General features: G+C 42.3%; 1 protein-coding gene across 8 annotated transcripts in view; it reads left to right on the top strand.

Annotated features, from left to right (window-relative positions):
* LOC115162863 (protein furry homolog) overlaps window positions 1-15,504 on the top strand; it is a 273,622-nt gene that overhangs the window by 71,274 nt on the left and 186,844 nt on the right. For all 8 annotated transcript variants that reach the window (XM_029714316.1, XM_029714315.1, XM_029714320.1 and 5 more), the window contains exons 3-4: window positions 12,062-12,115; window positions 13,607-13,749. In XM_029714316.1, the coding sequence (XP_029570176.1) occupies window positions 12,062-12,115; window positions 13,607-13,749 (197 nt within the window). The remainder of the gene's footprint in view (window positions 1-12,061; window positions 12,116-13,606; window positions 13,750-15,504) is intronic.

Below are 15,504 nucleotides of genomic sequence, written 5' to 3'. Positions count from 1 at the left end.
AGCCACTACTCTTAAGCCTGTGGACGTCATCTACCATGGTTCCCTTCGCTTTATCACAGGTCACGGTTTTAATACTCATCACTGCATCCTGTATCAAAAGGTTGGCTGGTCCTCATTTCAGTCCCGTAGATCACTTCACTATTCCTCTTTTGTTTACAAAGCTCTACTACTCAAGCTTCCGACTTACGTAACTTCATTGTTAAAGTATAAAAACATGAGTTACCAAACCCGTCCACAGGGTTGGTTAACTCTTGAGGTTACTCGGGTCTCTACCGAATTAGGTAAATCCACTTTAGTTTTAATGCGCCTCACTGTTGGAGACAATTTACAAAACTCATTACAATTGGATGTTCTGGTGCTGCTACGGCAATTTAAAGTGTTGATTGTGGACCTAGTAGCTGAAGAATGTAACTGTTTTTCTTAAATTTTGTGCTGTATTTTTATTTTACATTGTATTGATTGCTGTTTTATTTTATATTGTATTTGATTATTGTGTTGCTGTGATCAGGGCACCCTTATGAATGAGACCCTGGTTTCAATGGGTTTGCCCTGAATAAATAAATAATTTAAAAAATGGCATGGGGGGGAAGTGAGGTCATGACCCTAGGTCAGAGGAAGGTCAAGTGCCAAGCCTGGAGACATAGAGACTGTTGCATGCTGGGTAGCACACTGACTGGTTTTAGGGTAATATTGATTTAGATTCTTCAAGCATACAGTAGCTTGCAAAAGTATTCACTCCCCTAGGCATTTTTCCTATTTTGTTGCCTTACAACCTGGAATTAAAATAGATTTTTGGGGGGTTTGTATCATTTGATTTACACAACATGCCTACCACTTTGAAGATGCAAAATATTTTGTATTGTGAAACAAACAAGAAATAAGAAAAAAAAGCCTGTGTAACTGTTCATCTCCTCAAAGTCAATACTTTGTAGAGCCACCTTTTGCAGCAATTACAGCTTCACGTCTCTCGGGGTATGTCTCTATAAGCATGGCACATCTAGCCACTGGGATTTTTACCCATTCTTCAAGGAAAAACTGCTCCAGCTCCTTCGAGTTGGATGGGTTCCGCGGGTGTACAGCAATCTTTAAGTCATACCACAGATTCTCAATTGGATTGAGCTCTGGGCTTTGACTAAGCCATTCCAAGACATTTAAATGTTCCCCTTAAACCACTCAAGTGTTGCTTTAGCAGTATGCTTAGGGTCATTGCCCTATTGGAAGGTGAACCTCCGCCCCAGTCTCAAATCTCTGGAAGACTGAAACAGGTTTCCCTCAAGAATTTCCTCATATTTAGCGCCATCCATCATTCCTTCAATTCTGACCAGTTTCCCAGTCCCTGCTGATGAAAAACATCCCCACAGCATGATGATGCCACCACCATGCTTCACTGTGGGGATTGTGTTCTCGGGGTGATGAGAGGTGTTGGGTTTGCGCCAGACATAGCATTTTCCTTGATGGCCAAAAAGCTCAATTTTAGTCTCATCTGACCAGAGTACCTTCTTCCATATGTTTGGGGAGACTCCCACATGCCTTTTGGCGAACACCAAACATGCTTGCTTATTTTATTCTTTAAGCAATGTCTTTTTTCAGGCCACTCTTCCGTAAAGCCCAACTCTGTAGAGTGTACGACTTAAAGTGGTCCTATGGACAGATACTCCAATCTCCGCTGTGGCGCTTTGCAGCTCCTTCAGGGTTCACTTTGGTCTCTTTGTTGCCTCTCTGATTAATGCCCTCCTTGCCTGGTCCGTGAGTTTTGGTGGGCGGCCCTCTCTTGGCAGGTTTGTTGTGGTGTCATATTCTTTCAAATTTTTAATAAAGGATTTAATGGTGCTCTGTGGGACGTTCAAAGTTTCTGATATGTTTTTATAACCCAACCCTGATCTGTACTTCTCCACAACTTTGTCCCTGACCTGTTTGGAGAGCTCCTTGGCCTTCATGGTGCCGCTTGCTTGGTGGTGCCCCTTGCTTTGTGGTGTTGCAGACTCTGGGGCCTTTCAGAACAAGTGTATATATACTGAGATCATGTGACATTTATATTGCACACAGGTGGACTTTATTTAACTAATTATGTGACTTCTGGAGGTAATTGGTTGCACCAGATCTTATTTAGGGGCTTCATAGCAAAGGGGGTGAATACATATGCACAGACCACTTTTCAGTTTTTAATTTTTTAGAATTTTTCGAAACAAGTAATTTTTTTCATTTCACTTCACCAATTTGGACAACTTTGTGTATGTCCGTTACATGAAATCCAAATAGAAATTAATTTAAATTACAGGTTGTAATGCAGCAAAATAGGAAAAACACCAAGGGGGATGAATACTTTTGCAAGGCACTGTATACGTCATGTGTGAATAACATAATCATTGATGTAAATACACTGTATGTACATATAACTAGTAATAAAGTGACAGATAGTAAACAGTAGAAGCATCGTTTGTGATGAGTCAAAAAAGTTAGTGCAAAAGCGGTCAAAGCAGATAGTCCGGGTAGCTATTTAGTTAACTATTTAGCTGTTTTATGTCTTGGGGGTAGAAGCTGTTCAGGGTCCTGTTGGTTGCAGACCTGATACATTAGTATCGCTTTCCGTAAGGTAGCAGAGAGAACAGTCTATGACTTGGATGGCTGAAGTAAAGTGTTAGGGCCTTCCTCAGACACTGGTATATAGGTCTTAGATGGCAGGGACCTCGGCCCAATTGATGTACTTCCATCTGTAACGCCCTTCGGTCGGATGGTAAGCAGTTGCCATATAAATCCGTGATGCAGCCAGTGGTGCAGCCTTAGAACTTTATATATATATATATATATCCTTTTTTTAACCCCTTTTTCTCCCCAATTGGTAGTTACAGTCTTGTCCCATCACTGCAACTCCCGTTCAGACACGGGAGAGGCAAAGGTCGAGAGCCGTGCATCCTCCGAAACACAACCCAACCAAGCCGCACTGATTCTTGACACAATGCCCACTTAACCCAGAAGCCAGCCCCACTAATGTGTCGGAGGAAACACCGTACACCTGGCAACCATATCAGCGTGCACTGCGCCCGGCCCACCACTGGAGTCGCTAGTGTGCGATGGGACAAGGACATCCCTGGCATCCAAACCCTCCCCTAACCCTGGGCCAATTGTGTGCCGTCCCATGGGTCGCCCGATCGCGGCCGGCTGCGACAGAGCCTGGACTCAAACTCAGAATCTCTAGTGGCACAGCTAACACTGCGATGCAGTGCCTTAGACTAATGCGCCACTTGGGAGAGCCTTAGAACTTTGAGGATTTGAGGAGCCATGTCAAATCTTTTCAGCCTCCTGAGTGGGAAGAGGCGTTGTCGTGCCCTCTTCGCAACTGTGTTGGTGTGTTTGGACCATGATAGAGCCTTAGTGATATCGACACAGAAGAACTTGAAGCTCTCAACCCGCTCGACATGAGTCTTTAGACATAGGCTCTGCTACAACTCAAAACATTATGGGACTGGATAAGAGAGTAAAGCGGCTCAGGCATTCCCTTTCCCACCACATTAGTACAACTACAGAGGAATAGCCCTGGGATACAGTAGGAATTGTAGAGCTACTGTATGTGCTTCACCTGGGATTCCCTGATATTACAGCTCAATATAATTATGTACAATACTTAATCTAATGCTTTCATTTCTAATCCTTAAAAAAAAGTTTAAAAAATATATTGATTACATTACTATTGATATGTGTTTAGCTTAAACTCATTAAAAAAAGTACACTGGGGTTACGCATGTGGTCCTGTATTCATCAAAAGAGTGCCGATCTAAATCAAATCAAAAATCAAATCAAATGTATTTATATAGCCCTTCGTACATCAGCTGATATCTCAAAGTGCTGTACAGAAACCCAGCCTAAAACCCCAAACAGCAAGCAATGCATGTGAAAGAAGCACAGTGGCTAGGAAAATCTCCCTAGGAAAAACTCCCTAGAAAGGACACAAACCTAGGATGAAACCTAGAGAGGAACCAGGCTATGAGGGGTGGCCAGTCCTCTTCTGGCTGTGCCGGGTGGATATTATAACAGAACATGGTCAAGATGTTAAAATGTTCATAAATGACCAGCATGGTCAAATAATAATAATTATAGTAGTTGTCGAGGGTGCAGCAAGCACGTCCGGTGAACAGGTCAGGGTTCCATAGCCGCAGGCAGAACAGTTGAAACTGGAGCAGCAGCATGGCCAGGTGGACTGGGGACAGCAAGGAGTCATCATGCCAGGTAGTCCTGAGGCATGGTCCTAGGGCTCAGGTCCTCCGAGAGAAAAAAAGAAAGAGAGAAAGAGAGAATTAGAGAGAGCATATTTAAATTCACACAGGACACCGGATAAGACAAGAGAAATACTCCAGATGTAACAGACTGACCCTAGCCCCCCGACACATAAACTACTGCAGCATAAATACTGGAGGCTGAGACAGGAGGGATCAGAAGACACTGTGGCCCCATCCGATGATACCCCCGGACAGGGCCAAACAGGTAGGATATAACCCCACCCACTTTGCCAAAGCACAGCCCCCACACCACTAGAGGGATGTCTCCAACCACCAACTTACCGTCCTAAGACAAGGCCGGGTATAGCCCACAAAGATCTCCGCCACGGCACAACCCAAGGGGGGGAGGGGGGGGGGGGGGGGCTTTTAAGTCATAATAAATAGGATGGGGTGGTCTGATCTAAGATTAACATTCCTACTCTGAGACGCTTTAGGGGTCCTGGATGGTATCAAGGCACAAGGCGAGACCCAAATGCAGAAACAGGAGGCAGATGGTTTGAGTCTTACAATGTTTATTAATCCAAAGGGGTAGGCAAGAGAATGGTCATGGACAGGCAAAAAGGTCAAAACCAGATCAGAATCCAGGAGGTATATAGAGGCAGACAGGCTCATGGTCACGGCAGGCAGAATGGTCAGGCAGGCGGGTACAAAGTCCAGAAACAGGCAAGGGTCAAAACCGGGAGGACTAGAAAAAGGAGAATGCAAAAAGCAGGTGAACGGGGAAAACGATGGTTGACTTGGAAACATACAAGACGAACTGGCACAGAGAGACAGGAATCACAGGGATAAATACACTGGGAAAATAAGCGACACCTGGAGGGGGTGGAGACAATCACAAGGACAGGTGAAACAGATCAGGGCATGACAGATGGTGAGGATAAAAGTGAAATCTCCTATAGTTTGTCGTGTCATTGGACAACTGAACCTGCTGACTAACATTTCACAACATTGATCCCTCTTATGGAGGGGAAGGACTGGAGCAGGTGGGAGTGACGGTAACTGCAGGTTCAGGTTTCAGGTTTAGTCAGTGGAGGATCCTGTTACTACAGGATGTTTACCAAGACAAACTCTATGTACATGACCGGTGTTCACATCCCTGACGTGTTCTCTCTTATTAAGAAACTCTTTAAAAAAAAACTCTGAAGGAAACTCCTAAGAAACTTCTTAAGCATTTTTATGTTCAGTAAGTAGGCCTATGTCTAGTTAATCAGGATCCATTATAATTATATTTAATAATGTTATTATACTGTATATATAAATCAAAGTTAAGGATTTTGTCAGGTTATCATGCATTGGTGCATAAAAAAATATATTAGACCAGTGTTCAAAAGAGTAGTAACTTGCAGATAGTAATGTAATGAATAAAATCTGACACAACTTCCTATTCTACATGACAGACAGTCAAACATGTTCTACACAGTACATTTCTATCTTGATGTCTTCAACTTTGCACCCTCCTGAGGGTGTAGGGTAAAGTTTCCCCAAGACGCTGATCTGTGTTCAGCTTGGCATTTTCCCCATTAATGGCTAAGGTTTTTATTTTACCAGGCAAGTCAGTTAAGAACAAATTATTATTTACAATACAGCTTACCCCAGCCAAACCATAACCCAGACGACACTGGGCCAATTGTGAACCGCCCTATAGGACTCCCAATCACGGCCAGTTGATACATCCCTGGAATCGAACCAGGGTTTGTAGTGACGCCTCTAGCACTGAGATGCAGCGCCTTAGACCGCTGCACCACTCAGGAGGTTAGGATTGGGAGAGGGGAAGCTGATCCTAGATCTGTACCGAGGGGAAACTTCACCCTGCACTGACCAGTCACGACCTATACACTGAGATGTATACCACTCCAAAACCCTAGGTGAACTGAGGGAGACCCCATTTACATTTGGCATTAACATGGACTTTCTTTTATCTGTTTCTCTGATCTTGATACAGGTCACATTTTAATAGTAGTATAAATTGGGTCTGAAAGTTACCCTTGAATGTTTTATCCACATGATGGAAAAAAGGTTTGAAATACTTTAAAAATGAAATTATGGGCAGAAAGACTAATTCAACTCCATCTTTCATTGAATCAGATGGCTCATTTATTGCAAAATCTTTTGATGTTGCCAATTACTTTAATGATAATTTCATTGTCAAAGTAAACAAATTTAGCAAGCATAAAATACCTAATAATGAAGAGAAAGTGTTGTAATTTTACATTTTGTAAAGTTAGTGTGGGTGAGGTGGATAAATTATTGTTGTTCAGCAATAATGAGAAACCACCTGGTATTGGTAACTTAAATGAAAAGCTACTGTATATGGTAGCGGACTATATTGCCACTCCTATTGTCATATCTTTAATCTGAGTCTGGAGAAAAATGTTTGTCCTCAGACCTGGAGGGAAGCCAAAGTCATTCCGCTACCCATGAATGGTAAAGCACCCTTTACTGGTTCTTACAACCAACCAATCAGCTTGCTGCCGACTCTTAGCAAACTTTTGGAAAAAATAGTGTTTGACTATATACAAAGCTATTTCTCTGTAAACAAATGAACAACAGACTTTCAGCATGCTTATAGAGAATGGCACTCAACATGCACTGACACAAATGACTGATGATTGGTTGAAAGAAATTGATAATAAGGAGATTGTGGGAGCTGTACTGTTTGACTTCAGTGCAACCTTTGACATTATTGACCCTAACCTGTTGTTGAAATTGGCTTTTCAACCTCTGCCATATAGTCGATTCAGAATTATTTATCTAATAGAACACAGAGGGTTTTGTTTAATGGAAGCTTCTCTATTGTTTAACATGTAAAGTGTAGCGTACCACATGGCCTGTGTGTCTATGTATGCTAATGATTCAACCCTGCAGTATACGTGTCAGCAACCACAGTTAGTCAAATCAATCCCTAAGTTCTAGACCTCAGCTGAATCTGGTATTGAATTGTGTGGCTGTTGAGCAAGTTGAGGAGACTAAATTACTTGGTGTTACCTTAGAATGTAAACTGTCATGGTCAAAACATATTGATGTAATGGTTGTAAAGATGGGGAGAGGTCTGCTCTGCTCTTTTGACACCACACTCCACAAAGCAAGTCCTACAGGCTCTAGTTTTATCTTATCTTGATTATGGTCCAGTCATATGGTCAGGTGCTGCAAAGAGGGACTTAGTTAAGCTGCAGCTGACCCAGAACAAACACGTTTTGCTCTTCACTGTTACCAGAGGGCTAAAATCAGTACTAGACTGACTGCATCGCCTCTTGTTTTTATAAGAAACATTCATGTGGTGAAAATTCTAAATTGTTTGCATAGTCGACTTACACACAGCACTGACACACACATTTACCCCACCAGACATGCCAGCAGTGGTCTTTTCACACTCCACAGGTCCAGAAGAAATTCAAGGAAACATACAGTATTATACAGAGCCATGATTGCATGGAACTCCATTCCGTATAGCGCAAGTGAACAACAAACCGGGTTTCAAAAAACAAATAAAGAAACACCTCACGGCACAACGGCTCTCCCCCATGTGACCTACTTTTTGTGTGAATGTACTGACAAGTATGTATAACTGATAGATGCACACACAAACACACACTCTTTAACACACACTCTACACACACCCACACATTATTATTATTTAGTTGTTTTGTTTCTTTCATTACATTTGTGTGCATTTATTTATTAAAATGTTCATGTACAGTGCATTCGGAAAGTATTCAGACCCCTTGACTTTTTCCACATTTTGTTACGTTACAGCCTTATTCTAAAATGGTGGTGGCAGAATCATGCTGTGGGGATGTTTTTCACCAGCAGGGACTGGGAGACAAGTCAGGATCGAGGGAAAGATGAATGGAGCAAAGTTCCTGAAAGATCTTTGTAGAAAACCTGCTCCAGAGCGCTCAGGACCTCAGACTGGGGTGAAGGTTCACCTTCCAACAGGACAACAACGATAAGCTACAGCCAAGAGAACGCAGGAGTGGCTTCGGGACAAGTCTCTGAATGTCTTTGAGTGACCCAGCCAGAGTCTGGACTTGAACCCGATGTGCTGTGCATTGACATTCCTCATCAAACCTGACAGAGCTTGAGAGGATCTGCAGAGAAGAATGGGAGAAACTCCCCATATACAGGTGGGCCAAGCTTGTAGCGTCATACCCAAGAAGAGTCGAGTCTGTAATCGCTGCCAAACTAATGAAACCAACCTTTCTCTGCACTAACAACAAGCACAGCCACCACATCAAACATGTACTTGAAACTTTGCAACAAATTACTGTAGAATGTATAACTACTGAAAATGTACGTTACAGCCTTATTCTAAAATCTATTAAAGAAATGTTTTAACTCATCAATCTACACACAATACTCCATAATGACAAAGCAAAAACAGTTTTATTTTTATTTTTTGTAAATAAAAAACAGAAATACCTTATTTACATAAGTATTCATACCCTTTGCTTTGAGACTGGAAATTGAGCTCAGGTGCATCCTGTTTCCATTGATCATCCTTGAGATGTTTCTACAACTTGAATGGAGTCCACCTGTGGTCATTGACTTGATTGGACATGATTTGGAAAGACACACACCTGTCTATATAAGGTCCCACAGTTGACATTGCATGTCAGTGCCAAAACCAAGCCATGAGGTCGAAGGAATTATCCGTAGAGCTCCGAGACAGGATTGTGTCTAGGCACAGATCTGGGGAAGGGTACCAAAAAAATGTCTGCAGCATTGAAGGTCCCCAAGAACACAGTGGCCTCCATCATTCTTAAATGGAAGAAGTTTGGAACCACCTAGACTCTTCCTGTAGCTAGCCGCCCGACTAAACTCAGCAATCGGAGAAGAAGGGCCTTGGTCAGGGAGGTGACCAAGAACCCGATGGTCACTTTGACAGAGCGCCAGAGTTCCTCTGTGGAGATTGGAGAACCTTCCAGAAGGACAAGCATCTCTGCAGCACTCCACCAATCAAGAATTTATGGTAGAGTGGCCAGATGACAGCCACTCGTCAGTAAAAGGGACATAACAGCACGCTTCGAGTTTGCCAAAATGCAGCAAAAGGACTCTCAAACCATGAGAAACAAGATTCTCTGGTCTGATGAAACCAGGTTTGAACTCTTTGGCCTGAATGTCAAGCTTCATGTCTGGAGGAAACCTGGCACCATCCCAACAGTGAAACATGGTGGTGGCAGCATCATGCTGTGGGGATGTTTTTCAGCAGCAGGGACTGGGAGACTAGTCAGGATCGAGGGAAAGATGAACTGAGCAAAGTACAGCGATATCCTTGATGAAAACCTGCTCCAGAGCGCTCAGGACCTCAGACTGGGGCGATGGTTCAACTTCCAACAGGACTATTGGTTAGCCAATGACAATATACTGTATGTCCTCTTCCTATACATACACTGCTCTTAGAGTGATTACATCCATGCAGGAAATTGGATCACTATAACCGCTTGATTACTATAACCTCATTCACTACAAGTGGAGTGCGCTGTTTATCATTTTAGCTTAATGGTTTAAATGCCATGTAATGTTATGGACTACAGCGGCAGTATATCGTCATAGCAATGTAAATGAGTAGTATTGAATGTGATGATCTGTATGTCTCCACATTGCTACTGTTCGAGAATAATAGTGTTGGATTAACCCTCCACCAACGCCTTGAACTCTATCTAGATTAAAAGTGCATGAAAGTCTTTCATTTATTATTCACTGAAAACAAGACTTAAATATCACTTAATAATGCACGAGTCAACACCTACTGTAAAAGGTTGTCTGAATGAACAGAGGACCAGTCCCTTTTGAATGTATCTGTGACTGCGTCCCAAATTTCACCTGATTCCCTATGTAGTGTACTACTTTTGACCAGGACTCATAATATAGGAAATAGGGACACACAAGCTGTGTCACAGGCTAGGCTGCCTGGCCTGCTTCTATAGGAAGGTCTGTAATGCTTTGCTTAAAACCTGCAGGTAGAATGCATTATGATGTGGTTATAATGCATTATACAACTTGTAATTAGCATGTACAATCCCTTATAATTTCTTATTATAATCTCATAATGGTCCTGATGAATTTACAACCGATGAGTCAGTTTGAAAGCTCCTGCATAGAGACATAACATACAGAATCATTACAATAACAACGAATAAAGCATTATACCTGCAGGCTTTAAGTCTAACCGGATTTCTTGTTGACTTCTCGATCAGTTATCTCCCCACCCTACTCACTGTCACAGTCAAACACTTACGACTGTTAGCTTTGGGTGGAAACATCAATACATGGCTTCTGTGCTGTTCTGTCTGACCAAATAGGACACTTAGCACCCTGATACACCTAGAAGGCCATAATCAGCACTGTCCGGCTGTGTAAAATGCTGATGCACTGATTCTGCAAAGACAGAAAGAACTATATTTTGTATTGATTTAACCTTTATTTTGACAGGGAGTCAATGTTGAGACCAAGGTCTCTTTTCCAGATGAGCCCTGGTTGGCACAACAATACAAATCAAAATATAATATACACATTAAACAATACGTTATTATACATGAAAAGCAAAACAATATAATAAAAAACAGACACATTCTCCCTGTAAAAAGGTCCCCTAACAGCCGTCTGAAATGCCCTAGAGGCACCAATTCCTCCAATCTTAAAGTGCATTGGAGATTACTCCACACATAAGGTGTACCCAACTCAGTGGAGATTGAAGGGAAGTCCAGAGTTTGCCATCCCTGAGACCGGATCTGATGCAGTATCTCGTATGTCTATAAGTTAACAATTAAGTAATGTAGGCAGAAGTTTTTGCAGGAGAGTACAAACTTGACTCTTGAGATTTCAATCACTCCAATGTTTTCTAGATTCAGACTGTATGTAGCTACTTGAACAATTTAAGAATATGGCTGGAATCATTGGAATGTACCAACATGAAGTGAAGAACACTGGCACAGAGTTAAGTGAAAAGGCCTCCCCAGGGGTCATGAGAGGTAGGCCGGTCCTGGGGCCTCATATAGAATTTGCTTAGTTTTATACTACATTTCTGCGTACCTTCAGTTATTAAAATGAAGGGAAACGCATCCTAAAAAGGTACTGTCTATGCATTAAACACAAGCGTGTGTAAATCACTTCATAAGTATGTTTCGTACATTTGCAACTAAAAATAAATGATCCATTTAGGTTTTTACATCAAGGTCAAGATGCATCATTTACAACCTTGGTGTGTGGACGACATTAATAGCATACAACATCAACGCATAGCACGCACAATTTATGGTCAAATCTGAGCGCAAGTCTATTTTGATAAATGAGACCCCAAGGCGCAAACTAGGTGACTGGCATTATGGGCATTATCCAGCTGAGTAAAGACTTATGCGGCACGTCATTAATGTCCCATCTCTACTGTCTGTCTGACAGAAGCTGCCCAGACCTTCAACTGACTGATGGCTTTTCTCATTAACTCTGGGGCTGCATCCCAAATGGCACCCTATTCTCTATATAAACCCTGTGGTTCTTTGTCTAAAGTAGTGGACTATATAGGGATTAGGAAGTAGTGCACTATATATGAAATAGGGTTCCATTTGGAACCTACCCTGGGTTATATAATGACCATACATCAACTGATCATAACTCCCCTTTCCAAAAATACCCAGAACGTCCAACACTAGGTCCTGATATGAGAAATGGAGAGAATTAGGAGAGGAAGGTCTTTAGAACTTTGGTGTGTCACTTTTTTGTTTTTGAATTCATTTATTAATTCGTTTTTTCTATTCTTATTCTATTCTTTTTCTGTTGTGTTTTCACAGGAGAAACCCTTGATCAAGTCTTTGCAGAGGGGTGAGGATCCTCAGTTTGACCAGGTAAGAACTGTTGCTCTCTAATGGACAAAAAAATCAGTGAGGCAGGGTTGTCGTCGCTGAGCTCAAGCGAATACAATTTAGCTCCTGGAGCCAAAACAGGTTTTCAGGTCTCAGAAAAGGTTACTCAACAAATGATACACAAGCTTGTTGTATTGAGCACTGTTAATGCTTGTTGGCTGGGTAGTGCTTAACCCAACCTTCCCCACTGGGTCTTTCCAAATATGTGGTTCTCTAGGTGCCTGTAGAGTAGAAGGTTTGTGTGTGTTTGTGCGTGCACAAGTGTGAGTTTGTGTGCGTGTGTGTGTGTTCCTGTGTGCATGTGTTTCCGGGTGCCTAAGGCTTGATGCCATTCAACAGTGTACAGAGGCAGGATTCTTCTCCTGACCGTGCTGAATGAAGGCCCGCTGTATTCCCCTGGTCTCACCAGACTCCCCTCCCTTTCCGTGTGCTTGTATCCAGGTCCAAGCCGGCCCGCCTTTCCTTCCTTCCTTCCCTCTCCCTTTCCTCCCTGGAGAGATGCATGCCACCCCATGGGCACCTCAACTCCTAGTCTCCCAGGACCCTGTCTCCCATCTCTCTCTCTGTTCTCGTGTCCCTTCACCATTCTCTCTCCTCTTTCCCCTTGTCCCTTGTCCCTCTCTCTTCTATCCTTTTCCTTCCCTCTCACTGCCTGCAGTTTCTGTTGTGTGGAGGACAGTGAGGGTTAAGACACAGTGATTTTGATGCAGATATAAATGAAACATGACTGGGAAAAAAATACAACCCATTGGCAAAGATATGTTGAACCAACATTCCAACAACATCTATCACACTGGTATAAACGATTTGGAGACAGGCGCAGGAATACACAATAGGGGTTTTTAATACACCCAAAACAAACACGTATACAAAAACACTGGGCTGTACACAAACAAAAGAGCGAGGGTAAACCTTGTTGAACGACACAAGACGATATACGTAATACACAATACAAAAAGCACGCAGCATAACAGCTGCACCAACGCATAGGTACTCACACGACCAATGGACATGGGAACAATAACCAACAAAGACAGAGGGCACAAATATAACATACTAATCAGGGGAAATGGGAACCAGGTGTGTGTAATCAGACAAGACAGTCCAGGGTTGATGATAATGAATCCCGTTCAGTGAAGCCTAGAAGACCTCCGGAACTGGTGAACAGAATGAGCAGCAGTACCGGGGGGATCCGTGACAACATCAATGGAATTTTTGGTTGACAACAAAAAAAGTGGTCAACGTGCACTCATTTTAACCAGATTTCAACCACAAATCAACGACAAGATTTGAAGGGTTGGTTCATTTCAAGAAGAATTCACATTTGTTGGCAACTCCAATTAAATATAATTTAATATGGATGTTGATTTTACGTTACGTCAGGTTTTTGGCTGGAGGGAACAGTGTTATGTAATAATGATCTGACTGACAAATATGTATACACCATTTTCATTTATTTGCTTGTTGTTTCAGGTGATAACTGCTATGAGTTCTCTGGCGGAGTACTGCCTCCCATCCATTCTGAGGACACTGTTTGACTGGTACAGAAGACAGAACGGTCTAGAGGACCCAGAGTCACACGAATACAGACCCAGAGCCAACACCAAGTCAAAAAAGTAACACACGTATATCACACACACACACACACCTTTTGACGGTACAAGAGACAGAACGGCCAATAGGACTTCCCATGAACACCCTGTCACATTTTATAACCAGAAATCAAACACAAAGAAAACACTGTACAGTATAAGACATTGTGCCTGAATTGATTGACAATATACATTTACATTTAAGTCATTTAGCAGACGCTCTTATCCAGAGCGATTGACTTATTGCATAACAGATGGCTATCGAAGAATATACAGTTGAAGTCGGAAGTTTACATACACCTTAACCAAATACATTTAAACTCAGTTTTTCACAATTCCTGACATTTAATCCCAGTAACAATTCCCTGTCTTAGGTCAGTTAGGATCACCACTTTATTTTAAGAATGTGAAATGTCAGAATAATAGTAGAGAGAATACTTTTTTTCAGCTTGTATTTCTTTCATCACATTCCCAGTGGGTCAGAAGTTTACATACACTCAATTAGTATTCGGTAGCATTGCCTTTAAATTGTTTAACTTGGGTCAAATGTTTTGGATAGCCTTCCACAAGCTTCCCACAATAAGTTGGGTGAATTTTGGCCCATTCCTCCTGACAGAGCTGATGTAACTGAGTCAGGTTTGTAGGCCTCCTTGCTCGCACAGGCTTTTTCAGTTCTGCCCACAGAATTTCTATAGGATTGAGGTCAGGGCTTTGTGATGGCCACTCCAATACCTTGACTTTGTTGTCCTTAAGCCATTTTGCCACAACTTTGGAAGTATGCTTGTCCATTTGGAAGACCCATTTGCGACCAAGCTTTAACTTCCTGACTGATGTCTTGAGATGTTACTTCAATATATTCACATAACTTTTCTTTCCTCATGATGCCATCTATGTTTTGAAGTGCACCAGTCCCTCCTGCAGCAAAGCACCCCCACAACATGATGCTGCCACCCCCGTGCTTTCACGTTTGGGATGGTGTTCTTTGGCTTGCAAGCCCACCCCTTTTTCCTCCAAACATAACGATGATCGTTATAGCCAAACCGTTCTATTTTTGTTTCATCAGACCAGAAGACATTTCTCCAAAAAGTACAATCTTTGTCCCCATGTGCAGTTGCAAACCGTAGTCTGGCTTTTTTATGGCGGTTTTGGAGCAGTGGCTTCCTCCTTGCTGAGCGGCCTTTCAGGTTATGTTGATATAGGACTTGTTTTACTGTGGCTATAGATACTTTTGTACCTGTTTCCTCCAGCATCTTCAGGGTCCTTTGCTGTTGTTCTGGGATTGATTTGCACTTTTCGCACCAAAGTACGTTCATCTCTAGGAGACAGAACGCGTCTCCTTCCTGAGCGTTATGACGGCTGCGTGGTCCCATGGTGTTTATACTTGCATACTATTGTTTGTACAGATGAATGTGGTACCTTCAGGCGTTTGGAAATTGCTCCCAAGGATGAACCAGACTTGTGGAGGTCTACAATTGTTTTTCTGAGGTCTTGGTTGATTTCTTTAGGTTTTCCCATTATGTCAAGCAGAGGCACTGAGTTCGAATGTAGGCCTTGAAATATATCCACAGGTACACCTCCAATTGACTGAAATGATGTCAGTTAGCCTATCAGAAGCTTCTAAAGCCATGACAACATTTTCTGGAATTTTCCAAGCTGTTTAAAGGCACAGTCAATTTAGTGTATGTAAACTTCTGACCCGCTGAAATTGTGATACATTGAATTACAAATGAAATAATCTGTATGGAAACAATTGTTGGAAAAAGTACTTGTGTCATGCAT

Source organism: Salmo trutta, chromosome 26 (genome assembly GCF_901001165.1).
Source record: "Salmo trutta chromosome 26, fSalTru1.1, whole genome shotgun sequence".
Taxonomy (NCBI): Eukaryota; Metazoa; Chordata; class Actinopteri; order Salmoniformes; family Salmonidae; genus Salmo; species Salmo trutta.
This window is presented reverse-complemented; position numbering and strand designations above follow the sequence as displayed.